This window comes from Podarcis tiliguerta, assembly GCF_965153285.1.
Source record: "Podarcis tiliguerta genome assembly, chromosome: 3".
Taxonomy (NCBI): Eukaryota; Metazoa; Chordata; class Lepidosauria; order Squamata; family Lacertidae; genus Podarcis; species Podarcis tiliguerta.
This window is the reverse complement of record NC_139536.1, coordinates 82,356,646-82,383,857: the sequence shown is the minus strand read 5'-3', so window position 1 is coordinate 82,383,857 and position 27,212 is coordinate 82,356,646. Positions and strand designations below refer to the sequence as shown.

At 40.2% G+C, this 27,212-nt stretch overlaps 1 protein-coding gene across 50 annotated transcripts in view; it reads left to right on the top strand.

The window, feature by feature from the left end:
- Positions 1 to 27,212, top strand: part of RIMS1 (regulating synaptic membrane exocytosis 1) — a 224,282-nt gene that overhangs the window by 114,961 nt on the left and 82,109 nt on the right. For 23 of the 50 annotated variants that reach the window (XM_083431396.1, XM_083431383.1, XM_083431376.1 and 20 more), the window contains exons 6-18: positions 2,331 to 2,387; positions 6,171 to 6,238; positions 6,685 to 6,795; positions 7,873 to 7,972; positions 10,123 to 10,246; positions 13,608 to 13,654; positions 15,387 to 15,499; positions 17,017 to 17,147; positions 18,265 to 18,436; positions 18,545 to 18,701; positions 20,792 to 20,863; positions 23,511 to 23,667; positions 25,963 to 26,088. In XM_083431396.1, coding sequence (XP_083287522.1) covers positions 2,331 to 2,387; positions 6,171 to 6,238; positions 6,685 to 6,795; positions 7,873 to 7,972; positions 10,123 to 10,246; positions 13,608 to 13,654; positions 15,387 to 15,499; positions 17,017 to 17,147; positions 18,265 to 18,436; positions 18,545 to 18,701; positions 20,792 to 20,863; positions 23,511 to 23,667; positions 25,963 to 26,088 — 1,435 coding nt within the window. The remainder of the gene's footprint in view (positions 1 to 2,330; positions 2,388 to 6,170; positions 6,239 to 6,684; positions 6,796 to 7,872; positions 7,973 to 10,122; positions 10,247 to 13,607; positions 13,655 to 15,386; positions 15,500 to 17,016; positions 17,148 to 18,264; positions 18,437 to 18,544; positions 18,702 to 20,791; positions 20,864 to 23,510; positions 23,668 to 25,962; positions 26,089 to 27,212) is intronic. The other 27 variants (XM_083431397.1, XM_083431384.1, XM_083431381.1 and 24 more) reach the window with 5 other exon arrangements.

Here is a 27,212-nt window from a genome sequence, read left to right as displayed (position 1 = left end):
CCCCCCAGGTCAGAGTGTGAATCATTTGGAGTTAGGTAAAATACATAGAAAAATACAAACTAATAATAATAATATTATTAATAATAATAATACCCTTGATTATATTTTTCAGGGTATCTGGTTTATTAAATTTTCTTTTTAATGAACATTAATACTACAATGTTCCTAACAGACATGCAGAACCCAAAATATATTATGTTCCATGTCCACCCTGATTGTAGTATTTTCATTCAGGCATCAATTAAACTGCTTTAGCCATTCAGTTGTTAGGAGTTTACGATGGGCTGATTTGAGGGTGTTGATAATGATTTGTGTTTCAAATGCTCCATGGTTTCTGGTAGATTTTGTAGTAATTTCACAGTGCTGCTGGCTCAGATGTTTACCCGTAAGTCAGTGGAAGTCATGGCCTTGGGGTGGGGCTCTCCATATAGTTTTGCAACCCCTTCCTGTACCTGGTCCCGCTTTGCACAAGTAGAACATTAAAATATTTGTAGTGTCAACTAACCGCTACCATTGTGTTAGTACAGTGCTGACCTATAGTACAGTATAGCACTGAGAAATCTGTAAGATGTTATAAAAGGTAAAAGTAAAGGACCCCTGACAGTTAAGTCCAGTCGCAAACAGCTCTGGGGTTGCATGGTCATCTCGCTTTCCTGGCCGAGGGAGCCAACGTTTGTCTGCAGGCAGTTTTTCCGGGTCATGTGGCCAGCATGACTAAGCCGCTTCTGGTGAAACCAGAGCAGCACACGGAAACGCCGTTTACCTTCCCACCGGAGTGGTACCTATTTATCTACTTGCACTTTGACGTGCTTTCGAACTGCTACATTCAACTGCTTTATTCAACTACAAATATTATTTTGTCTCTCCCTGCCCCATCTGCATGGGAGACAAAACTGCTGCAAAGGGAGGAGACCTGTGCCAGCGCTAAGAAAATCTCCATCTGCCTCTTTCGACTCCCTTTCTCTCTGCCCATGGAAATGCCCCCAGTTTCCGGAAGAAGTGGTCCATGTTCTGTGAGTGCCCCTTGGCAGTTGCCCAAGGCTTGTCACGGTCAGCAGGTGAGAGCAGCATCCAGTAAACATATGCCTTCTGGCCCAGCTTTAGCTGCTTTTGCCTTTGGATCAGGCAACCTGAAGAACAACTTCGCCAGGTGGTGGGCTTCTCTTCTTTCTAACCCAACTCACACATTTCTGTGGTGGCCTCCTATCTGTGAATTAAGGGTGGGTGGGTCGGGTTTAATTTGTGTTGTGCCCGTGTTTAAATTGCACAGCAAAAACTCAGTCTAAATGTACTAAAGAGGAAGAACGGCTGCCGCATTGTTACTGATTGCATTGATACTTGTGCTTCGAATAGCATTTGTCTGTGTCAAGTACTGGCAGATAAAACATTTATTTTCCCACCTCTGTGGGCAGGGAGCATTGTTTTGTTTGGGGGGTTTCCCCTCCTCCCCCATCAGACTGTCTCGTGGAGTCTCCTAAAATCATTAAGGATTCTCCGTAGCCAGAGAGGCTCTTTAGCATTGCACTGAGCATGTATAGATTAATGCAGTAATCAATGCTCTCTCCACACTGCAGAGATTTGTATTGATGGCTGTGGCTCTTGTGGCCTTGTTTGGTGTCACTGTTGTAGAGTGTTTGACATTGCAGAATAATTTGGCATTGGCTCAGGAGACAAGGACTACAGGGACTTGTCTTATAGACCTGGCTTTGTACTGATTTGTTTTTTGGAGGGGGGTTTCCTCTCCCCCCCTCCACCCGTTGCGGTTACGGCTTTGCTACAGTCGCAGGCTGGAATTCAGCAACCTGCTTGAAGTCGGTTCTGCTTGTTTAGGTGCTCTGAGCTGAAGCTGCTATGTTTGCTGGTTTCCTTCAGTTTCTTCTCCATACGGTGTATTCGGGGACAGGTAATCTAATAGTACTGTCAGAATGGGAGGCTGTAGATGACTGTAAAATATTATTGCCAATCAGTCTGAGTTTTGAAAAGGTTTCTTCTGGTGGTGAAGTACAAGCGTAAGGGTGGGGGGAAGAGATAAAAAGAGCCATTTTTCTTGCTCTTTCGGGGGCGGGCGGGTTCCTTTATCTTTCATAATACCCATTCCTGATTTTTAAGTATATAACTGTGTTTTTAAAATATAAGCTGACTTTTTCAACCATAAATATGTGTTTAGATTTTTTAAAATTTTATTTTAAAATAACCTGTCTGTAAATGTAATTCTGGACAGGGTAAATCTCATTTAGCCATAAACAATATTGCACGTTTGAGAAAGTAATCAGATTTCAGAGGTTTTGATGGTCAGGGAACATATAATCATTCAGATATATTATTTTTAGCTAATCTGTTTGGCAGAAGAGAGTTGGTGTGTCCTGCGTCTCCTGAGTCGTGTTGTGGTTAGTAAATTTCATAGCCTTCAAATTGCAATAATGCAGCCTGTGTATTATCATATAGTATGCTTTTGGATTTATTTATTTTTAAATACAATGTTCCCAGTTGAAAGCATTGCATTTCAGTTTTAGGTATTCATGACTCTAATCTTGAATGTACCGTATTCATTTTTTGGCACTTTATATAGCAAACTGAACACAGGGAAGCTAAGGAGAGAAAGCAATCGACAAATTCTAGCCCAACCAACTTTGGTTAGCAATATCATGTTTGCCATAAAAATAATGTTGTGAAAGATAAAGCGTCTGAGCATGTTTGTGAGAGAGAAATTGTATAATAGAGTACACATTCTTGAATGCTGCTGTTAAAGTATCATTGTCATTAAGAATTAGGGACTCCATTTAATATGTCTGAAGTGAAATGGCAAAAATAACAATGAGAGAAGGTATATTGTTTGCTCTTCAGAGGGAGAAATCTGTGCCTGAATGTGAATTTGTGCCAGTGCTCCTTCTTGTATGTTGCTTCCTGTCAGTTGCAACCATACTCTTGTTCCCTATATATTCAGACTTCATCCTTTGAGGCAAGGTTGACAACATATTTGAGTGGGCTGTCAGCTGATGCCTCTCCCTCATTGGCAACATGGAGGCACTAACTGGTGATGCCTACAGTTGGGGGGAATGCAGGGCAGGATTCATGTGGTGAGCTCAACCACAACATGTGCCCAAGTATGCCAGTTTACGGCACCAGATTTGCTTTGATGAGTATGCTGGCTTTGCACAACTACATACTTGCACGCACCTCCTTCCATATTCATATTCACATGCCCTTGCACTAAGTTCAGAGGGGGAGGACCTGCCCATGATCCCACTGTTAGCCGAAGTTTGTAGGGTGGGGTGCATGAGACGGCCTTCTCTGTGGTGGCTCCCTACTTCTAGAATCCTTTGAGGTGTGTCTGGTACTGATACTACACTAACATTTTCATGACAAGTGAAAATGCAGCTCTTTGCACAGCCCTTTGGGAGGAGATGAGAAGTGTGATGAGTCACTTGGCCATGATAGTATCTAGCTTGTTTCAGTATTTTTTTTCCTGATTCTTTTAATTATAATTTTAAAAGTAATTGTATATATAATATGGTTTGTTGTTTTTTAATTTTATTTACTGTACTTCATTTGAATGAAGGTTTTGTTCTGCCCTGGGACTATCTGGTGAAGAACAGATGATAAATGTTAAAACTAAATAAATATGCATAGCCTTAATTTGATCTAGCATGTCAAAAAGGGGAGGAACTTTAGGAAAGATTCTGCAAGTTCAGCAACAACCCTAGCAAGAAAGCTCCCTAAACTATGGCTAATGTTAACTGTGGTTTGATTAAGAACATAAGAAGAGCTTGCAGCATGATGCCAATGGCCCATCTGGACCAACATCTTGTTCTCAGCTGGCAACTGGATGCCTTGGATTATTAGTTTCATAATGCATTGTTTGGAGTTGGCTTGTTTCAAGCAAACCATAGTTAATGGCCAATCTATGATGACATAGGAAACCGTGGTTAATCTAAAAATTAAAGCAGGTGCATACAAAGCAGATTGGGGAAGGGTAGGCTTACTCGTGTAATATTAAACTTTGGTTTAACATAAGGGTTGGCTATGTACTTGTACTGAGCTTTTGATATCAACCATGATATATATATATATATATATATATATATATATATATATGTGTGTGTGTGTGTGTGTGTGTGTGTATATATATATATATATATATGTGTGTGTGTGTGTGTATGTATATGTGTGTGTGTGTATATATATATATATATATATATAGCCCAATGACAAATAAATGTGCCATTGATGCTGATGCTGCTGGTTGTTGTTGTTATCCTCTTCATCATCTGTATTACAGGTCCGTAAAGTAGTTTGACATTATTAGCCCCCTATTACAGGTTTGGGTGGGGCTGGGGATAAGAGATAATGAAAGAGCTGCTTTAGACTAACTAATGAATTCATGGCAGAGGTAAAGCAGAGTCTGCACAGTTTGCATTAGTTGATAATCAACAATAGCAGAGTGGCTAACAGTGCAATCCTGTGCATGTTTACTCACAAGTAAGTTCTGCTAATTTCAATTAGACTTATTAGGTAAGTGTGCAGAGAATTGTGCTCCAGCTTGTCTTTACAAGGAAGCATCTTCTTGTACAGAATCCTGATCGGTATTCTAAACTGCAATCTCTGCGAATTGATGATTATAATTCATTTGTTGGTCATCATTGCATAACACAGAAGCATATACATCTCTCTCCATCACTTCACATCATGTAATTCATTCATCTTTTCTGTCTACCCCTTTTACTTGTGTGTCATCTCAAGTACATTTCCAGTTTTGCCTCCTTTATTCAAATTAATATTGTGTATAAATACTACTACATACCACACAAAATTATTTTAACTACTATCAATTGCTTACTAGCACAGCTATGTGTATGTCACTTGTTGTAGCTTTGGTTGCTTCTGTCTCCCCCAAATAGTGAGATGTTGAGAGCAGTTTTACTGGAAATTGATTATGATGGTGTGATATTTCTGAGTTGGATCCAGCTGAAGTTAGCTGAACTTGAGTTCCATTGAAATCAGTAACACAAGTTAGCCATCATTTAAGTGCTATTGATTTAAATAGGAACTATCTGCAGCTAACTTTAGCCTGAAGTACAGTCCTATGTATTTGCAGATGTACACAAGTAGGCCATATGGGGACCTGGAGCAAGCAAGCAGCTGCTCAAAATTTACTGCAGTTGGAAATTGTGGGGTTGACACAATCAAGCTTGTGTTTATAGCATGCAAATAGAGTGTGTTGTTTTATATGTTGAGGGGTCCAAGGTTCAACCCTAGGCACCTCCATTGAAATCATCTCAGGTTACAGGAAATATGGTACCTGAAATCCAGAAGAAATACTATCAGAATGGAGCTAGATAGGCCAGAATAAATAGCCCAGTTCTGCTTGATGAAATGAGTTACATTGGGTCATGGGCTCATCTTTCTCTTTCTCTGATATGACTGTGAGGAAGATTTTGGTTTCACTTAACTGTAGCTTAAACCCAGCAAATTGGTTAATCGTAAGCATGGATTGTTTGAAACAAGCCAGCTTCAAAGCATGGATTATGAAGCTGGCTTGTTTTATCAAACCACAGTTAACATTAATCATAGTTTAGGATTTGGATGACCCACTAAACTCTGGTTAATCTGAAAGTGTAGCAGAAGCTTCTGATTTCCTTCTTGTGCCTGTGCTGAAGGAGAGAATGAGAGTATCCACCCCTGGGTAGGAAGACTTGACCCAGTCTGGTATTGTTAAACTATGATTTAGCACACGTATGGGGAAGCTATAGTCTTCTATATGTTGTTGAGCTACAACTCCCATCGTTCCTGACCATGGGCCATGCCAGCTGGGTCTGATGAGAGTGATGAGAGAAGTCCAACAACACCTAGAGAGCCATAGGTTCCTCAGACTTGATTTAGGATGTCATCTGAATGTGGCCAATCTGAAGTATCTCCTTGTATTTTTATATGCTAGCAACATCAGCATCTTGAAACACTGTAATATAGAAACAGTCTTAACAAATTATAAATTCAGCCAAAACATAAACTCAATCATCATGCAAGATCTGCATAGGGAATAGGGAATTGTATATTATTATTATTAATTTTTTTTCTAAATTCAAACACTAAATTCAGTTCAACTCATAATACAGTTAATGCATTTCCTTCAGAATACATATTTCATTTCTTTCCTTTCCTATATATTCCAGGTGATTTGGATTATTACTGGCTTGATCCTGCCACGTGGCACAGTAGGGAGACATCTCCTATTAGCTCGGTAAGAAATATGCCAAATTGGTCTATTGGATTAAATTAAAATAAACGATTTTTTTTATTATCATTATGGTGTTGGTTGGTTCTTAACATGATGATATGAAAAAAGACTGTGAGTTGTTTTTATGAATAATCACAAAACATCTTTAATAGGTAGGATATTTTTGTAGAAAATCTACTCCTTCATCCAATGAATAAACTTAATAGAAAAATGGTATGTTAAACCATAAGGAGTTGTGTACTTTGTCTTGGATTGTAAGTGTGCCTACCATTCTAAGTACTATGCTGGAGACAGCAAACAGTTTAAATAACCAGCATGCGGTCCATTGATAACTATAAAAATAGATGCCCAACACCTTTATTACATCGGGGGAAAAGAGTGTGGCTTACAGACTTGATTTGTATGCATAAACAGGAATTTGCTTCTCCTTGTTTGCTTATTTTTAATAGCATCCTGTAACGTGGCAACCATCTAAAGAAGGAGATCGCCTAATTGGTCGTGTTATTCTCAACAAGAGAACAACTATGCCAAAAGAGTCAGGTGCATTGCTGGGACTCAAAGTAAGTACTGTGGAGGCTAGGCTGTAAATTCATTCCAATATATTTTAAAGGTTGGCTGTGGCCTCAGCGAGAGAACTAAGTGATGGGTGGTGTCTCCTCCTCAGGGTACTAATCTTATCTTTGGCTTTTGGACCTTGTGGTAGGAAAAGAGGAAAAGGATGCTGTGAGCCAGTCCGCACCTTCCCAAGTATGAAAATAGAATCATGAGCCATAGAAATATATTTGGCATTTCTGCTCCTTTAATGTCTGAGGCAGGGGCCTGACATAGATATAATTTGCAGATAGGCATACATTAGCTCAGCAGCCTTTTCTGACCTTTCTCTTCCTCCCTGTGAATTCCTAATATAGACAGATGAATTCCAAACTCCTTTCCAAATAGGGGAACATCTCCCTTCATTAAGAACAGTGGATGCATATTAGGTTGCCAGTTCAAATAGCCATGGACTGAGCAGGTTCAAGCTGGCCATAACCTTTAATTAGAGTTTAGTGGGAAGTGGAAAATAATAATCATAAGATTATCATCCTACTAGATCAGACGGAAGGGCACATTAGTCCTGCATTCTGTTCCCACAGGGGCCCAGTCAGGAACGTATGTGATTCCCACAAGCAGGACACAGTGGGAAGTAGCAATGTTTCTGAATACCAGTTGCTGGAAACCACAGGAGGGGAGAAGGTTCCTGGGCTCAAATCCTGCTTGCTGTTTTCTCACAGGCATCTGTTTGGCCACTGTGAGAACAGGATGGTGGACTAGCATGAGCCATTTGCCTGGTCCATCAGGCTTTCCTAACATTCATAATCCGTGTTTTGACCTAGAATCTGTTTAAGTATTAATATGAATATGAGAACTTATAGAAATATAGTTTTGCATGTATAAGGCCTCTGAACATTACATAAAATATCACTTCAGCAAGGACTGTTTTAACTTTGAACTTGTGTGGCCTGTGTGTAAACATTCTGGTCAGCAAGTCTTGATAGGTAACTTGCAGCTGTCTATTGGATTAAATAGTTTTTCATTGCATTCCTTCAAATGTAATCCACTGCATTCTGAAAACTGACACTTTCCCTCCACTCACTCAGGTTGTAGGAGGAAAAATGACTGATTTAGGACGACTTGGTGCCTTCATTACCAAAGTAAAGAAAGGTAGCTTGGCTGATGTGGTGGGACATCTAAGAGCAGGTAACTCAAGCCACTGAATTATTATTATTATTGATGTTGCGAAAACAGCACTACTGTTGTGTTTTGTGCTGCATTTACAGCAGGAACGCAGAACTTTTTCAGGACCACATTTCCCCATAAACCTTCTGGGGGCCAGAGCTGGCGGGGGGGGGGGGGGAGCAGAGGCCAAAGCAGGCAGAGCATCAGATTTGACCCTTACATACTATGTACAGTGGGCTACCTTCCAGTCATGCAAAAGTCAGAGGTTCTTACATCTACAGACAACACACATCACTCCCCAACCTTCATCTAGGCATTATGATAGTTAGAGGACATGTTTCAGCCAAGCAGCAGCTCTCATGGGGAGTGTGGAGTGGGCTCACTGCGGGGCATGGTGTGAGGACAGGGCTTGAGTCCTGGGGAGGGAGCAGGGCATAGGGAGAGTCCCAAGGCCCAGACGGAGAGGCCTAGAGTGCTGCATTTCATCTCCAGACGTGAGGTTCCCTATTCCAATTTAAAGTTTGCAATAAAACATTTCAGAATAATGTGATGGTAGCAATATATTGACAATCACTATCTTTACTGTCTGTAATAGTGTGCAGGTTGCCCTTAGAAGCAGCTATTTATATATGGTAAAATTAAAAAAGCATTATATTTATATAAAGAATTGGAAGGACTTCCTTATGTATGCATTAAACATTTAATAACATGTTTAATTTTTAAAATAGCATTTAAATATTAAGTGTTGGCATTATTATCAAATTGCTTACGTGAGCAAAAATGGGCCCTAAATGAATCCACCCAGTTGAGTGCACTGATCCCCATGAGAAGAAGCACCTTTAGATTGCATGCTTGACGCCCTCTGCTTAAGTGAACATGGAAGTCTGAAAATAACTGGATACATGCAGTGCTTCTGCAGAACTGCTTGAGGGCCAGAGCTGTGCCAGTGCCTGGACTCCCCATTCTGTGTTAGGTGGACAGAAACTTCGGAATACAGAAGGAAATCATCTTCGGTGCAGTAAAGGACTCCTTATAGAAAATGACGAGAAGTGATGAAAATTGGGGGCTTTGCAAATTTTTGGGATCTGTGGATTTTATTTCCATATAGATAGCTCAGTTGGTAGCAGATGAGACTCTTAATCTCAGGGTTCGAGCCCCAGGTTGGGGGAAAGATTCCTGCACTGCAAGAAGTTGGACTAGGTGATCCTCAAGGTCCCTCCCAACTCTACATTTCTGTGTTTCTGCGATTGTGTTTGTATTCAAGGTGTTAGCAGAGTACACTGTATACAAAATGAACTGAACTAAGCTTTGACGTGAGGATCGTCAAACAGCAGTCTGCTTGGCATGAAAAAGAGCCAGGACTCTTTGAGCAGCCTCTTTGAACATTGAAACCCCTGAAGAAAGTGTTGGTGTTTGATTGGCCACTTGGAGGAGCTTACTTCTGTCTACATGCATTGGCCAGGAGGGTAGAATCATGGAATTGTAGAGTCAGAAAAAACCCCAAAGGTCATTTAATCCAACCCCCTGCAATGCAGGAATCTCCTGTCTGGCCGGCATACAAAGAGGTCACTAGCATACACAGAAGATGGATTCTGTCACAAATTTAGTTTTGCACAATTAAAATGGATTAAAGTGTTCTGGCACAACAAACGCACTTAATAAAGAGCCAGGCATTTTATGATAGGGAAAGTGATGAGAAAATGCACTAGAAAAAATGAGATAATGTTCAATTGATGGGAAGTCATATAATCTTATTGCAACTAAACAGGATGTATGCTCAATAAATAGTGGGTGTTGATTAATAATAATAATAATAATAATAATATATTTATACCCCTTCCATCTGGCTGGGTTTCCCCAGCCACTCTGGGCAGCTTCCAACAAAAGATTAAAAATACATTAAAACATCAGTCATTAAAAACTTCCGTAAACAGGGCTGCCTTCATATGTATAGACTGTGGATAAACAAATCAGAATGGATGCTAAATAAAGAGCAGGCACTGTATAACTTCTACACAAGCTTTCTGCAAATTTATCAGGATGAATATTCAATAAACTGGCCATCTGTAAACCTGGAAAAGAAAGCTATCTTTTTTTTTTGTGATGGTGTGTGTTTGTGCAAAGTGATATGAAAGGCAGGTGAGAAAACCTCCCTTGTGCTTACATTCAAGGTGATGAAGTTCTAGAATGGAATGGCAAACCGCTTCCCGGAGCTACAAATGAAGAAGTTTACAACATTATTTTAGAATCAAAATCAGAACCTCAAGTTGAAATTATTGTTTCAAGGCCTATTGGGTAAGGCTCAAATCACTCATTTTGTAAATACACAATGTTACATGTGGAATCTTGCCTCCGCCACCCGCCCCCCGGTCATAACTATGTAAGCATTTCTCTGTGTGACTCAGTCTATGCACACACACACATACATTCCCCCTCTCAATCTCCTCTCTCTCTCTCTCTCTCTCTCTCTCTCTCTCTCTCTCACACACACACACACACACACTTTTCAGACATTTCTCAGTAGAAAGTAAAGGAGATGGGTTAACTTGGAGGGCTCCCCCAACCCAGGGGTGAAGAAAGGCGTTGTGACACCTGGGGCGGGCGTCACTAGGTAGGGCGCATGTGCGGCGTCACTATGTACAATGCATGCGCCGTACGTAGCGAGGTCACACATGCGCTGTGTAGCGGTTTGCAGCTGGTGCCGCTCAACCACCGTACAGATGGTGCCGGGATCCCTCCGTCGCCGCTGCAGCCATCCGGCAAACCGCTACGTACAGCACATGCATGTGACGTCACACATGCGCTGTACTTAGTGGTTTGCCGCCGGCGCCAGGATCCTATGCTTGTGGCTACAGCCGCGAACAGAGGATTCTCCACATGCGGCTGCAGTGGCACGATGGCTGCTCGCACTGCCGAGAGCCCCCGCGGGGTGACTTCTTGTCATCCCCGCAGACATGGAACCTGGGGTGTACCACCCCCACCCCCGCTGCGACGCCACTGCCCCAACCCATGTCACCATTTCAATCTCCTTTTAGTTTGTGGAAGGCAAATGTTTGCTAGAGGAGCCTTTTGTATTCATGAACTCCCATCCCCCAACACTCATTTTAGAATCCTGATTTTCCATGAATGCATAAGGCTTCATTTTGCAGCTTGTCTGCTTTCACGAGCTGGAAGGTGATGAGATTAGTGATGGAAGAGGGGCACAGCTTGCATGCTTATCCTCACCGGATGTCTACTTTCCTCTACATTAGGAATGCCGGAAGAGGGCTATTGTTGCCATAATATATGCACATAGTTACCGTATTTTAAGAATAAATAAAACGGAAAAGGACTGAAGGGGTGCAACCATTGTTAAGTGGATTGACCTCTTGAGAAAACCACATTGCTCTGTATAGAGATTGGGCAGGGATGTGCGTCGTTTTAGGAGTTGTAGCTAAAACTATAAATATAAGGGGGAGGGATAGGGTTTGGGATTTTTAATAATTATTGGACACAGGTTCCACAGGTGTCACAGCATTCTCCTTCAGATTTTGCTAAATCCGTGTAATCACACAAATATTGCAGCCACGAGGTCAGACATGGCAAAAAAAAAAATTGCCGTTTCCCACACTACTTTGGATTAATTTCTTCTTACATGTTACATTTATTTATGTGTCATGTTTATTTATATAAAAGTGGAGGGTTGGGTTTCTGTGGCATTACTGTGGCACAGACAACAGTTCCCTGGATTCTGTGCAACCCACAATGCTTCTTTGTTTCTGTGTGAGAATAATCAAGGCCGAAAGCGGCTTGCCCATATCATGCAGCTTAAAGCTATTGAACAAGTCTCTATGCACCATATCTCGATATCATCCACACATGCTATGCCTAAGACTCCTGGCAAGGACTAGCAAAATCTCATGCTGCCAGGGCCTTTATAGATTCTGGTGAATCCCCAGCATAAAATTATGGTAAATCCCCACCCAAATGTAAAACTAAAATTTGTGGATGAAGGTAAAAATTCTTGTGATATACAATCAAAACTGCTCAAAGGCAAACGAGATATTTTTGGACTGAGAGCCACTAATAGGAAGCATGTTTTGCTGTTTCAGTGGCTAATGTATAAGAACTGCATGTAAATCTGTAACATGATGCTATACATCAGATGTGGGAAACCTTTGGCCCTTCAGATACTGCTGAACTACAGCTCCCATCATCGCTTACCATTGGTTAGGCTTCCTGAGGCAGATAGGAGTTGTAGTTCAGCAACATCTAGAGGGCCAAATGTTCTCCACATCTGCTGTACAATGCCCATTCAGAAGTAAATCCTACTGAGTTCAAGGGTGTTTATAATTGCAGCCCTATTTAGGGATATATCAGTTTTCATGTGTATTGTATTTCCATGTGTTATTGTTCCATTCATCATTATTCCATGTATTATTATTACCTTTATTATTATTTTTTTACCTTTTCCATATTTTCTTGGTTTTTTTCTTTGTTATTGTAAGTTTTTTTCATAGGCTTCATTCAGCAAACTCCTTGAGACGCGTGTATAAAAACTTCTAGTGAGTTACACAATTTGTGTCATTTTCAAAAAGGGGGAAGTCAGAATCACTAGCTGTAGATAGCTGTCACCCTTCTGTTCTCCAACATGTTTCCCTTTGTTGTGTGATTTTACAAATATTGTGGAACATCCAACTGCAATAGTAACCCGATAGTGTGTTCATATTGAAGTTGCTGCCTGTGTTGTAATCATTGTCAAAACCAAATGTACATTAGTGCTGTGTCCCTTAGGATCATCAAGTTCTATTGTAAATACCAGCTTTACTAATGGAAAAAAAGGAATCACGTTTGGAAATTAGGAAGGAGGAGGGGAAAGTTTTGTGAATGGGGTGTGGGATTTTGTTATACTTACCTTACTTTTGAGGTGGCCAAAGTTTTCTGTGAATATCCTTTCATTCTACAAATCATCTCTCTGGTGCTGGAATTTTCAGCCTTCCTAGGTGTCTGTAACTTAAGAAAATCTCAGCTGGGCTTTCCTGCAAGAGACTGCATACATTGCTCCTGATATATTGTTGTTTTTGTTGTTAAATGTGATCTTTTCACTTTTAAATATATTAGTGCAGGGAGGTTGTTGTTTTTAATGGATTTTTTTGCTGAAACAAAATCAGCAAGTGCTCCAATCCCAGGGGTTTCCCACTCTTCAGCTAAAGCCTAGATGATGGTGTCATAAAGTATCACTCCCTGTAGGGCTTTCTCAGATCAGGAAATACAGGCACCCAGGGAGGCTGCAGGCTACTAGAGAAATGTGTAATGGAAAGAAACACACACAGTGCCCTCATCTCTCTCAGCCCTGTGCCATCAAATTCTAAAGAAAATTGAAAGACATTCTAAAGCTTCCTGGAAATGAAGAAGGAAGATGAAGCCTCTTTTGCAAAAAAACAGAGGATAGGTTTCGGCATAGCACTATGAGAGAAAAATTAAAGTAAAAACAACAATATATCTAACAAAGATGTATCAAAGACCTGTAAGTGGGGGATTTTTCAGGGCCATGAGTGAAAATCTGAGGGTAATTATTGTTGAAAATTAAGTAATAACCTCCCTCTAAAATTAGTCCATGTATTTGTTTTGTAGAGAAGTTGTTCAGGTTTTTCTAATTTTTCTATACCTCTTTTAGTGACATTCCAAGGATTCCCGAGACTTCTCATCCTCCACTAGAATCTAGTGAGTATTTCCTTTGTTCTTGCTTATGCTTAGAATGAAATAAAATAATTTAGAAGAATATATGCAGCATTATGCAGTCTGTAAGCACAATCTTTGTCTAAAACTACTTTTGATACCACTGGGTTCAGTCCACAAAACGTTGGTGCTGATATGCCTACACTTTCAACGGTGAGAACTCTCAAATGTCACCACCTGAATGGATGGTTTGAATTCACTTCCAGTTTAGACAAGAAGCTAGCTAGATCGTTTCTTCTGTGGTGTGGTAAAATTCCACATAAAAATGAAGCTTTGACAAAAAAGAGTTTTTCCGTGAGAAAACGTAACTTAGGGTCTTCCTGCGCCATCATTTCCCTGAATTGCAAATGTGTATTAACTTTCCCTCTAGGTTGTGTTTCAGTTGCAAACACTGAAGAACATTCAGCATCTGTTGTGTGGTATATAGTTGCACAATCATATTGCACATGAATATTTGTGAAATTTAGGGTGATATCCAATGTTAGTTCTCATCCCATCAAGTTCAGTAAGTTTGCTCAGAGTACAACTTAGCTGAATATCACTCTTAGTGATATTATTCTCTGAACACCTTTAGCATTCCACTGCCAACTTTATTTCTGATTAACAAACAGTGACAACAGTACTCCATCCCACATCTTATTTATTTATAAAATTATTTATGAGGCAAATTTTGGCCGAAAAAAATGACCCCCAAGGCAACTTACATTTTGAAAACCTTTTATTTTAAAATTTATTTTAAAATGAATTTAAATTTATTTTAAAATCTTTGACGCCTATATTACTCTCCAAGTTTTAGCAAAGAATGTCTTGCCCATTCTGAGAGCCAGTGTGTTGTAGTGGTTAAGAGCGGTAGTCTTGTAATCTGGGGAACCGGGTTCGCGTCTCCGCTCCTCCACATGCAGCTGCTGGGTGACCTTAGGCTAGTCACACTTCCTTGAAGTCTCTCAGCCCCACTCACCTCACAGAGTGTTTGTTGTGGGGGAGGAAGGGAAAGGAGAATGTTAGCCGCTTTGAGACTCCTTAAAGGGAGTGAAAGGCGGGATATCAAATCCAAACTCTTCTTCTTCTTCTTCTTCTTCTTCTTCTTCTTCTTCTTCTTCTTCTTCTTCTTCCTCTTTTTTTATTACTATACTGTACCGAATATATTCTCCCCTGTAGCGAGATTATCTGTCCCCTTGATATTGGATGGAATATTGACATTGAAAATAGCCTCAGGATTATTACTTGTCTGACCAAGTGGAAAGGCTATCAGTTTTCTTATTTTGTTTTTGCATCTGCTCAAAATCAAATGTTTTGTTGAAAATCCATCATTCAATGACATTTATCAGAATTTTCATTTTTTTCCCCTTCCCTTTCCTGCTCCTCAATTTTTCTATCATTTTCCTTTCTATAAAGATTTGAAAATAAATAAATGTGCAGCTATGGAAAATGGGCTACAAAGGGAAGGTACTTTGTTTCTTTTACCATCACCATCATTGCTGTTGTTATTTTGGCGAAGACCCTTTTGTCACCCTCCCCTCATTTATTTTGAAAGAGAATCTTCTTTCTCATGTAGAATAGTCAACCCATTGGTTTCGGCATCTCAGAGTAGTTGGTTCAGTGTGTGCAATGCTACATGTTAAAAGCAGCAGGAGTAATGAAATTGTTTTTGGTGTATCTTACATTAAACTGTTGTCTCTTCCCATTCACATTCTCCCCCCCCCCCCAATCCTTACAGGTTCTAGTTCATTTGAATCTCAAAAAATGGAACGGCCGTCAATTTCTGTTATTTCCCCTACTAGTCCTGGAGCCCTAAAAGATGCTCCACAGGTCCTGCCTGGGCAGCTCTCTGTAAGTACAAAATGGTGTTCACCGGCAGCACATTTCGTTTGCTGTTTTTGTTCAGGTATAGGTTACAAAACTGAGCAGATTAGGAGGAAAATGTCAGTGAAAATTTTAGCCTTTCCTTTTTGTTTTTTATTTGATGTCTGTGCAGCCTAAAATGTATGCAGAAAATGTTTTTATTGACATTTTGGAAGCAATGCTTTTGTATGAACGTTCATCACTAGATCATCCAGTGATGACTTAGATGTATGCATAAGCTATCCCAGATATAACACCACACATACAACTTCCACATTACCTCCTGTCCTCTTGATTTCCCCACACTTGATTGCTGCGCAGTCAGATGTGTGAACTGACTCAATGAAAACACCTCCACCTATAGCAGGGCTGGTTCTACAATGCAGCAAGTTGTAGGAGGGTAGATGAAGGTGAGAACTGGTGGGTGGGTGGGGGGCCCTAGTAGTGGGTGGGGGAATCATTTTGGGCAGCAAAATGTACTGATCTGGAGTAGCTTATTTACACATGCAAGTCATCCCTTGATATAACAGTCATCAAGTGATAAACATGCATTAATAAGAACATAATAAGAGTTCTCCAGGATCAAACGAAAGGTCCGCTTAAGTTTGACATCCTGTTTCCCACATTGGTCAAGCAGATGCCTTTGGGCAGCTGGCAAGTAGAGGCTGAAGACAACCGCCCTCTCCTGTTGTTGCTCCTCAGCAGCTACTGGTCAGTGGCTTCCAGGTTACCTGAAAGATCTCCTGGTTTTATCCTCTTTAGAGGTCTTGCGCTTCAATCAACCTCTTAGGCTGGCAGAATTTGCATTACAACAGATGCCACATAATACCCATTCTGCTTTTGTAAGAATTGAAACTCCCTGCCTATTGATATCAAGCAGGCCCTTTCAATGTGCTCTATTTCGCGCTGAGTAAAAACATTATTGTATAGACAAGCCTACCCAGATGTTTAGAAAGTTCATACCATACATGCTTTTGAATTGTATTTTAAATCTGCAAACTCTCTATACTGTTACAAGGGGGTGGGGGTGGAATTGCTGTCTGTTTTAGCTTTTCAATGATCTTAATTACTGTGTTTTATATCATACCTGCCCTGTAAACTGTCCAGGGAAATAGCCATCATGACTATTCACCATTAACAGGCTCATCCTCCATGTCTAACCCTCTTTAAGGCATCTGAGCTTGTGACCATCACTAGTTTCCTTTGGTATTGAATTCCATAAATTAATTAAATGCTATGGAAAGAAATACTTTTGTCTGTCCTGAATCTCCTGCCCATCAGTTTCAGTGGATCATGCCCAAGATCTTATCAATTAATCAAGTATATTGTGGCTAGGCTTAAGGAAGGAGTGGATATTTAAATTTACAATACTGTATTTTACTTTTGCCATTTTTAAAATGAGCATATTTTTACCCCAGCTCAAGTCTCAAGGATCTGATTGGATATGAATCCAAATGAATGCATTTTCTGGACTGATAACTTACAATTATTTTATAACATTTTAGGTAAAGCTTTGGTATGATAAAGTTGGGCATCAGTTAATAGTGAATGTTCTTCAAGCAACAGACCTGCCACCCAGAATAGATGGACGCCCGAGAAATCCTTATGTAAAAATGTATTTCCTTCCGGACAGAAGGTAGCTCTTTAAATTAAAAACATGCTGAAAAAATAGTTTGAAAGAATACACTGTATTGCTATATGTTTATATGCTTTTCTAAAACAGCCATGAAAAATCAATCTATGAATGGCTCTATATTTAGAGTAATTTACTCCAGTCTCCTCATGGAGATTCCTCATGTTCTAAGGGCCGTCTTTGAATAAGGGTTAATACCGTGAACGGTGTATTTTATTGGGGGACCAGTTAGAATCCTTTTTGATGGAAGGGATTTCCATTTCCACAATGGAAAGTTATCCTGGCCCAAGAAAAGAATATTCACCACACCACATATTCCCTTCCAATGTTATCCCTCCTTCCCCTCTTCAACCTTATGGGTGGAGCTGATTTTTCCATTTATCTGTCCCTTTCCCATTAAGTGTGTGTGTGTGTGTGTGTGTGTGTGTGTGTGTGTAGATAGATAGATAGATAGATCGATAGATAGGTGGTAGGTAGGTAGGTAGGTAGGTAGGTAGAAAATACAGTAAAAGTATTTTTGTCCAATCCTTGGTCTTTTATTTTGAGTGCAACTTTTGTACCAAACACTCAACCCCTGGCTTGTGTTACTGATAATTCATTCACTAAATGGACTTGGGGTGATGGATAACTCTCATAATGGCTTGGTTCATTTGCCTGCCCCTTAGTCCTTCCACTCACTTAGGGGCTGAAACTCAGTGGTACAGCATCTACTTTGATTACAGAAGGCCCCAGATCCAATCCTTGGTATTTCCAGGTAGGATTAGGGGAGAACCTTGCCTGATGATCTGCAGAGAAGCTGCCAGTCAATGTATACAAGGCTGAGGTAGACGGAACAGTGGTCTGACTCAGTTTAAGGCAGCTTCCTATGTTATAGTTTCTGGACAACCTGAATGTCCCCTTTCAGCCCTTTTGACTGCTGAGTGTTCTTGGCCTGGCAGAACTGCTCTGTGGCTGAGAAACAAGGCCACCCGTCAGCTGAGCAGTGCTCCCTTACCTCACTCTGCAGCTACCAGGGGTAGCCCAGCAGAATAAGTATGGTAGTAGTAGGGGGTGAGTCAGAGGCCTTGCTTCCTGCATTGTGGTTTACAACAATGTTTTGTTTTTTGCTTGTTTGTTTCAGTGATAAGAGTAAGAGGAGGACCAAAACGGTAAAGAAAAGCTTAGAACCAAAATGGAACCAAACTTTTCTCTATTCCCACGTGCACCGTAGAGATTTTAGAGAACGGATGTTGGAGATCACGGTTTGGGATCAGCCCAGAGTGCAAGAAGAAGAAAGTGACTTTCTTGGGGAGGTGAATGCACATACGTTGGCACTGAAAACTAGTTCTGTTTTAGACATGTGACAGGATCTCCAGAGCATTTTATTTTCTGTTGATGAAGCTTGCTCCCTTCCCCCACAGATCCTTATAGAGCTGGAGACAGCACTTTTAGATGATGAACCACATTGGTATACGCTGCAGACGCATGATGAATCCTCACTACCTCTGCCTCAGCCATCACCTTTCATGCCAAGGAGACATGCCCATGGTGGAGAAAGCTCTAGCAAAAAATTACAAAGTAGGTCCACGACTCCTTTTTCTTTTGGGCTAGTTTGTTATGATAACAAAGGTGTACTAACTCGTGTTAGAACATGTAAGCAGCTGCCTTCTTTAAAAGGTTCCGGAGTTTTACTTGAATAAGAATGGGTGTGAAAATTTCAGCTTGGATCCTAAGATAAGTTTAGGACGTTCACAGAAGCAAGGTTTTCTCACCGCTGCAGCCCTCTGCATCTAGGGGTGGGGAAGAAATTGAGTTTGGTTCACATTTAAAGACTAATCTTTGTTTATTACCACTTTCTGAAACAAGATGCTTTAGCTAAGATTCCAGCATTGCAGGGGGTTGGACTAGATGACCTTTGGGATGCCTTCAAACTCTACCATTCTATGATTCTGTGATTCTATGCAAACCGAAACATCACTGTGCTTTGAAATTTGCTCTTCTCTGAATTCTGCAGTAAAGTTCTCCAGCCAAGAAATGTGTACAAAAATGCATCTGCAGGCGATGACCATTTTAAGTGCGTCCAACTGAAACACGGTTGCCGACTCGTGATCACAAGTCCTTATCTTAGCTTAAGAATGAAAAAGCAAGAAACTGAGAGAAACCAATTGACAGATTCACTGATCCCGTTTTGCGACCTACCCAAAGCCTCTCCTGAACTATGTGGGATGTATACAGGGAGCTGCTGGAGGAGACCCTCTAGAGCAGCCTTTTTCAACCTCGTGTCTCCAGATGTTGTTGGACTACAACTCCCATCATCCCTGACCGCTGGTTCTGTTAGCTAGGGATGATGGGAGTTGTAGTCCAACAACCCCTGGAGACACAAGGCAGAAAAGGGCTTCTCTGGAGTGTCTTTTTGGATGTTCACAGGTGGCTACACAGTGAGGGGAAGAAACTCCCCACCCCCAGCAAAGGTTCTCTTACCTTAGGATCCAAGCACTGATAAGCAACAGCGCTGAGCAGCATACACTCCCTCAGTGACCTTTACTGTTTCCATATTAATTCACTTAGCTTATGCCAACTTCGTTGTTGCTAACACAATGTGGCTGTCATCTTCAGTCCAATTTATTTCTAAAGCAATTTCACTGTATTCAGCAAGTGGGGTCCTGTAAATGTCACTGGAAGATTATGACATTTGATTCTTGGCTGTTGGCACTAATATTCAATGTATAGCTCTGGCTACTGCATTTGTGGCAATGTATTTGAAACTCTGTACTAAGTTTCAAAGTCCAACGAAAGGTCCAAGTTCCTTTGACTTTTAAACAACTTTCAGGACCATGACTGTTCTCTAGCCCAGAAAATGTGTACATTTAATGGGAGTGGGGAACTCAACAGAGTCCAAGAAAAGAAGTCCATGTAAAGCTGAACTTTCAAGCCCTACATGGTTCTTTAGCAGCTAGAAACACTGGATTTCAGGCATGGAATGTAACTTTAGGCTAGGTTGGGTATGGGTTATGAGAGGCCCCTACCAGTCACATGGGCCAGGGGAAGGCGGGCTTACATACAAGTTTCTGGAAACTAGAAGAGCAGAGTGCTTCTTGTGATTGGTTCCTGCTTGCAGGCTCCTTGTAGGCATCTGATTGGCCACTGTGAGAAAGGGATGCTCGACTAGATGGGCCTGATCCAGCATGCTGTTCTTACATTATTAACAGCCTCTGACACAATATGGTGACTGTTGCTGGATAATATGAACCCACAACCTTATGGATCATTTTAGTAAGACAATGTTGCACTGGTATGTGAGGCAGAGCAGTCAAGTTCTGCCCCTCATGGCAGGCATTTAATTTCACTTTTCCACAGCTATGCAAGTTACTGTTTGCACTGCTGTAGATAATGTCAGCCAGGCTGGCACAATTTTTTTTATTTCAACAGAACTTGCAGTATGTATACTTGGGACTGGTGCCATTACCCAGGTACTATGTCTCCTTTCTGCGCCACTTTACAATAGTTTTTTTCAATATATATATATATATATATATAATCTTGTTTTTAAATATGAATGCATCCCATATTTGACTCTCCATAATGACAAGAATCTTTACTTAAACTTATTTCTGCCCTTTACAAAAGAACCAAGTATACAGGTATCTATTTGCCTTACTGTTGCACAGGATCTCAGCGAATCAGTGATAGTGACATCTCAGATTATGATGTTGATGATGGTATTGGAGTAGTTCCTTCAGGTGCGTGGGTGAAGAGCATGGTCCTACATCCTTTACTTTTGCTTCTCCCTTCCCCCTTCCAGTTTGGTTTTCTAGAGTTTTCAAAGATGATGAATTGGGAGATTATGTTTTCTAGAAAGTAGTTTGGTTCTTTATTCCATGGTGAACCTTTTTAAAAAATCTGTATTGTGTGTTAATTGCATTTATGTATTATGCATTAATAAGAAATGTTTATAGCCTGCCTTTCTACTGCATCAGGGTTCCTTACAACAGTTTAAAACACAATAAAATCTAACAAAAATCAATTGGACAAACAATAATAAAAAGCAACAGCAACAGTGGCATGGCAATCTTGATATTTCTGTTTATACAGCTAATAAAATTGTGGATATTCCAAGGGTAGAGGCTGCTTTTCGAAGTTATTTTTCTGTGCATAAAAAGAAATGCAAATAAATAAATAAATGTAATTAAAATGTCTAACTGAAACATATTTTCCATTTGATGCATTTGCTCTTGCTTATATCTTAGACAGGTTCACCATGGAATATATTGAAAATGCATGACTGTATATTAAGTGCATGAAGCATGGCTATATCTTTTATAATTCTCATAAGCACTCACAAGTTATCATTATCCAAAATGTGTGCATAGAGGGAGACTCTCAGTTGTTACACAGAGACAAAGATAAAAATTGCTCAACAGTGCTGCAGGTTCTGAGAATATTTCTTCTGCTGCCAATCACCTGCCTGAACAAGAAAAGCAGCTTGAATTGTTAAAATATTTTGGTGATCAGCTGCAAAACTAATTTTCAAAAGCCTTCCATTTTTACTATGGTTGTCTAGGATTGTGGCCAATTTAATCTTGACTAGTATATATATATACTTCTTTGAACATGACATGTCTAGTATGATGTAGTTTGTCTATGTCTACAAACTCATTTTAATATTACTTAGAAGAGTTGCTAATCACATTAAAGATGGCAGTGAAGTTTTCTTTAACTAGAAATTCAAGAAGGATGGCAAAAATAGTAACTTAGGCCATTTTTGACAATTTTTCTGGAACAGTACTTGAGCACAACTGCATAAATTACCCCATTAGCTTCAACAGCGGGACCTGAAAAATTTGAACGTTGTTTTATATTTTACTGACTAACTGAGTACCAATGCCCCTAGGGAGTTTAATAGTGACTTTTAATGAAAGAAACATACAGTTTCCTTTTTCTGTACTTAGGTTTTCTATGTATGTGTGTGAATCCCTGGTTTTCTCCAAGATAAGAATGCGGTTCAATTAACGTCAGAGTAATTGAAACTGTGGGAGGGTACCCCTCCCGTCCTGGTCATTCTCAGCAAATTTTCTACACGCAACGCACTGCATCTTCCATTCCACATAGCTGTCACACAAAAATTACAAGAGAGGTGCATGCCATATGCTTTGAATGTATACATCTTCAGAACGGTTCCCTGTAATCTCCCTTGTTTCCTGCCTCAAATCCGAAGTCCCCTACGGATCCTTCATGTAGCTTTTCTTCTAACTAAAGGGGGCTAATTTAAAGAGCTTGAGCTGCTGCTTTCTTGTCATGCTATCAGCTTGGTCTGAGGGACTTCATTTAATACAGGGGTAATCCATGTGCCCCCCCCCCCAGATACTGCTAACCTCTAACACCCATCATCACTGCCTTTTGGTCAAGCTGTGAGGGGCTGATGGGAACCATAGTTAAATAACGTCTGGAGGGCACCACATTGCTAATCCCTGATTTAAAATAACTGGCCTTTTTTTCTCTTGGGGAAGTTTGACTATTGAATGGGGGCCTTTTCATCTTCTGGAAGAAGAGGGTTTTCTGTGCAGTTCAGTGGTGTGTGTCCCCCAACCCCCCCACTCCACTACAGGAAGACAAAATGTTACTTCCAATATTAAACTATGGGTAGGTTTACTACCTAAATGGAAAGCATAATCTGTGTTTGCCTTCGGCTCTTAGCTAATAAAATAGTATTTTAACTTGATGGCATATGGGTACCTTTCTCTTAGACTTGGTTCTTTTTGCCTATCCAGCTTTGTTCTGTGGTGTTAGGCCTCTGGCTAACAATAATTAATAGTGACATCTTTATGTTTCCTTGAATGTAAAGCAAGTTCTGTGGATCATTTTATATGAAGCAACGTTGGGTCAAATGACTTGTGTACCATACTCATATCTGCAGATAATTTAAATGAAACTGAAACAGGCTTCAATTCTAAAACAATTTACTTATAAGCAATTCCATAGACTGGATGAATTGAATAAATCAGTTTGTTTCAGTATTGCAGCCACAGATGCATAGATTTCATTTAAAAAGACTGAAGAGCTGAAAAAGTGACGCTTGTGGCAAATAATGCCTAACCCTGTAGGTATTATTTCTGCTCCTATTCACTTTCTCACCTTTGGGAATTTTGCAGTCTTGCACGTAAATTCTCCTGTATGTATGTCTGTACCTTTCCCCCCATATTCGCATTACATTTAACTATAATGCTAATTGTTAGCCCTGATTGCATGACATTTCAGGATTTTCACAAGTTGCACAACTCTGAAAATCTTGTAATCAATAAAGAGATGTTTTCCTGAAAAGACTAGTCCAGATATGAACACTTGCCATTTCTGACCTGAACTAACTTCATTTTGTTGCACTTCTACCAGTAGGCTATAGGTCTAGCACTAGAGAAAGTAAATCTACAACGTTAACTGTGCCAGAACAGCAAAGAACAACCCATCATCGTTCACGATCTGTATCTCCTCACCGTGGTGACGATCAGGGCAGGACCCGTTCTCGTTTACCAAATGTGCCATTACAGAGGTAGGCTTCAAAATATAGCTGCTTTCATCATCAACGCACATTGGGCAGACTCCAGCCAAAGCCGAGCACTTTTTAGTTCCATTTATTACAGTTGGGAGAGTTGTTAACATGTGTGCTTAAGACTCTCCCGCTCAAGTTGAGAGAACTTTGAAAAGGGCTTAACTTTGGCCAGATTGTCTCCATTGTGATTAAAGAAATGTGAAGGTGGTGTTTTCCTTGGGCAGCTGCACATGAAACCCCTGCATGGTCACTGCCACACTATGACAACTGCCTCTAGGATGAGCCATGTGCCAAGAGGCTCCTTGCTTAATTGTGCAGCTGTCTTAAGGAAATACTAAATGTTGAGTTTTCCTTAGTGAGTTTGTGGAGAATGTGAAAGCATAACAGAAAGAAAAGCAGCTCTTCAGTCTAAAAAGATGATTATATTAAGAGATAAATGGGCATTTCACTTTAAGCTACCAATGATATTTTCCCCATTTTCATGGAAGAAAGGAGATCTCTAGGGCAGCCAGACAAAGAAGACCCTGTGCTCTGCCCTGTAGTTTTGAAAAGAAAATGGATAAGGAAGAAAGGAAAGAAGTGAGCTGCTGAGGAGGGGAGATGTTTAGGTATGTTTTCATACCCTGGTGAAAATGAGAGGGAATAGTTTGGTACAGATGGCAGAGGGAGCCAACATCTAGATGTTGGTGCCCTCTAGATGTTGGACTATAACTCTTACAAACTATAGTTGGCATGGCCATTGGTCAGGGATTATGCAAGTTATAGTCCAACAACATTTGAAAGACACAATGTTGACTATCCCTTGTACAGAAGAGGAGGGAGAGATCATGTCACAACAAAAGGAAGTAGGAAATAACTTAGCAAAATTCCAGTGAAGTTGGATATTATGTAAGACAAATACTTAAAGGAAAAGGGTGTGGGTGACAGAAGAGAACTGGACTCTGATATTTACCAGCATATTGGGGAGCTAAGGAGAGAAACTGATAGACCGGACAACAATAGATTATAAATCAGATAAATAAGTTATCAGAAAGTTCTGCTGCCTATCAGTTTCTTTTAGAGCAAAAGCTATTTAGTATTGTAGACTACTCTCTTTTTTTAGAATATAATTCAGTGTGAGCTTCTATAGTCTTCTAGCAACTAAAAGAAAATCCACAAAACCATCACATTTAGCTGGATTTGTGTTGTAGCATACCTAATACTAGGTTTCCAAACACAACAGGTTTCTCCAGACAGCTCACCACCATGAAGCAATCCTGTATTGCACAAATCAAAGAAACGACTGCACAAGGGGATGTTTTCTACAGCTCACTATGCTCTGTATTAATATTAACTGTGAATTACTACTAATTACTCTTAAGTGACAGCTTAGTATTTGCAAGATATAGGCTTAATTTTCCCCCTCTCACCTTTCCTAAAAACATCTTTAAGAAGTCAGTTGTCACAACTTCCATCCTTTCTCCTCCTTGTCTCCCACCTTGTTTACTCATAAGTCACAAACATTGCAGACAGATAGTCTGTGTCACTATGAAAAGCAAGGGCATACACCAGCCACCATGTACATGGTGTATGGGTGTTGATGTTTTTATGCATGCATCCACGGAGGCCAGTTTGGTGTAGTGGATAATGTGTTGGACTTAGACTGAGAATTCCCTCTTAGCTGTCAAAGCTCTTTGGATGGCCTTGCATCATTCCCTGTCTGTCAGCCTAACCTGTGCCACAGGATTGTGGAAAGTAAACTGGGCAACTTAGTGGGGCAGGAAGAATAAATACCTCCTCAACTCTTGGGGGAAGCACAGAATAAAAAGGAAATAAATGTATTCTAACGGGCTGGTTCTCACAGGAACAGGAACAAATACCTGGCATATAAGGCTAACCATAGCATAAAATGAGGCTTTGTATAGTTCTTTTGGTATAGTAACTGAAAGGGATTTATAGTTTCTTGATACAGATGATTAGGCTGTCCAGAAACAGCAGCTCAGTTATTTTCTTAACGGCATAGAACACAGTAGATAATAAAAAATGATAACCAGAAAGGAATATAATTTCCTGCTCGTGGTTCTTTCTATCCTCAAAAGCAGGCAGAGCTATAATTTCCCTCTCACAGTTCTTTCTGGCAATGTGGATTTTTTTGCATCGCTTTTTGGGTATTCCTCCATAGGTGTTGGGGTGGGGAGGACTTGCTTCCAATTCATCAGCCTTGACCATTCCTGTTAAATGTCTGGGAAACCTTGATTAAACAGTGATAAGAAAAAACATGGTCAAACACATGTGTGCTTCTATGAACATTTCCAGGAGTTTAGATGAAATTCATCAAATGAGAAGATCACGTTCTCCAACTAGACACCATGATGCCTCCCGAAGCCCAGTTGACCGCAGGTCCAGAGATATGGATAGTCAGTATTTGTCAGATCAAGAAAGGTATGTTTGCCACTTTAAGAGCGTGAATCTGTAGTAATATATATATATCTGTGCATTTTAAAATATATATTTTTGCTAGTGTTGAAATGTGCTTTATACTGTCTAGAACTATGAGCTTTATATTGTGTGGACTACGAGGTGGGAAATAGAATGTCAGTAATCAAATAAGAAGTGAAGCATTATTCTAATCAGTAGTGGAGTTTCATAAAAAATAATTGATTTTATGTTCACAGTGCAAATATGGTGAGTAGCATTTAAAAAAAAAGATAAAACTGGAATCTTGCTTCATTTAGTAAGAGCTTTGTTCTTGTGACTTTGCACTTGCAAAATTTTGATTCTGTGGTGGTTAATGTTGTTGAACCATTTTAATTCTGTGAGGACAAAGATGTTATTGCAGATATAGAAAGATCACACTTTTCTGTAATGCAATAAGTTCCTTCTATTTGAGGTGCTGGGCCTTCCTATGCCAACCATATCTACTAGTCAAATAGTGTACTGTATGTCCCAATTATTCCTTTCATTCTTCAGTGATACAGAGCATAGCATAGCTATACATTCTGCTCTGACCATTCAGAACTAGAAGCTGTCAACTTTGAGGATATAGACAGCTGTGTTAATTGTCTCCCACCCATGGTGGAATTTGGGATGGGGAAGATGCCTCGCTTACCTAGTTATTTTAAAGCAAGGGCAGTATCTACCCATTTACTTGTGCTAGATTGCCAGAATTTAACTTTTCACTTGTGTTAACAAATAAGTATTTTGAAAATTATCTTGCAGGTTTTTTAAACTTTATTTTAATCAAAAGATTACATGGACACAGACCCACACCCTGGCTATAGTAGACCTCAGAATGATCCAGTTTAGAAGCGGGAACAGAGGGCTGAATGTTGACTTGCGAGGAATTCGACACAATGTGTTGGGTGCCTCGTATCATTCGTGGGGGCCAACATTCGTCTTGAGTTAGAATTTAACCCTTGGCTATCACTGAAATTAGACAAATGCTTTCATTCTGTTTCCACTCATCCAAATTTGGATCTTGGTTCTTCTTCAGTATAGCTTGCTTCTCCTTTATTGCTGGTAATTCTGCGGAATGTTTTCTATTGTCTCCACCCTCTCTTATTTGT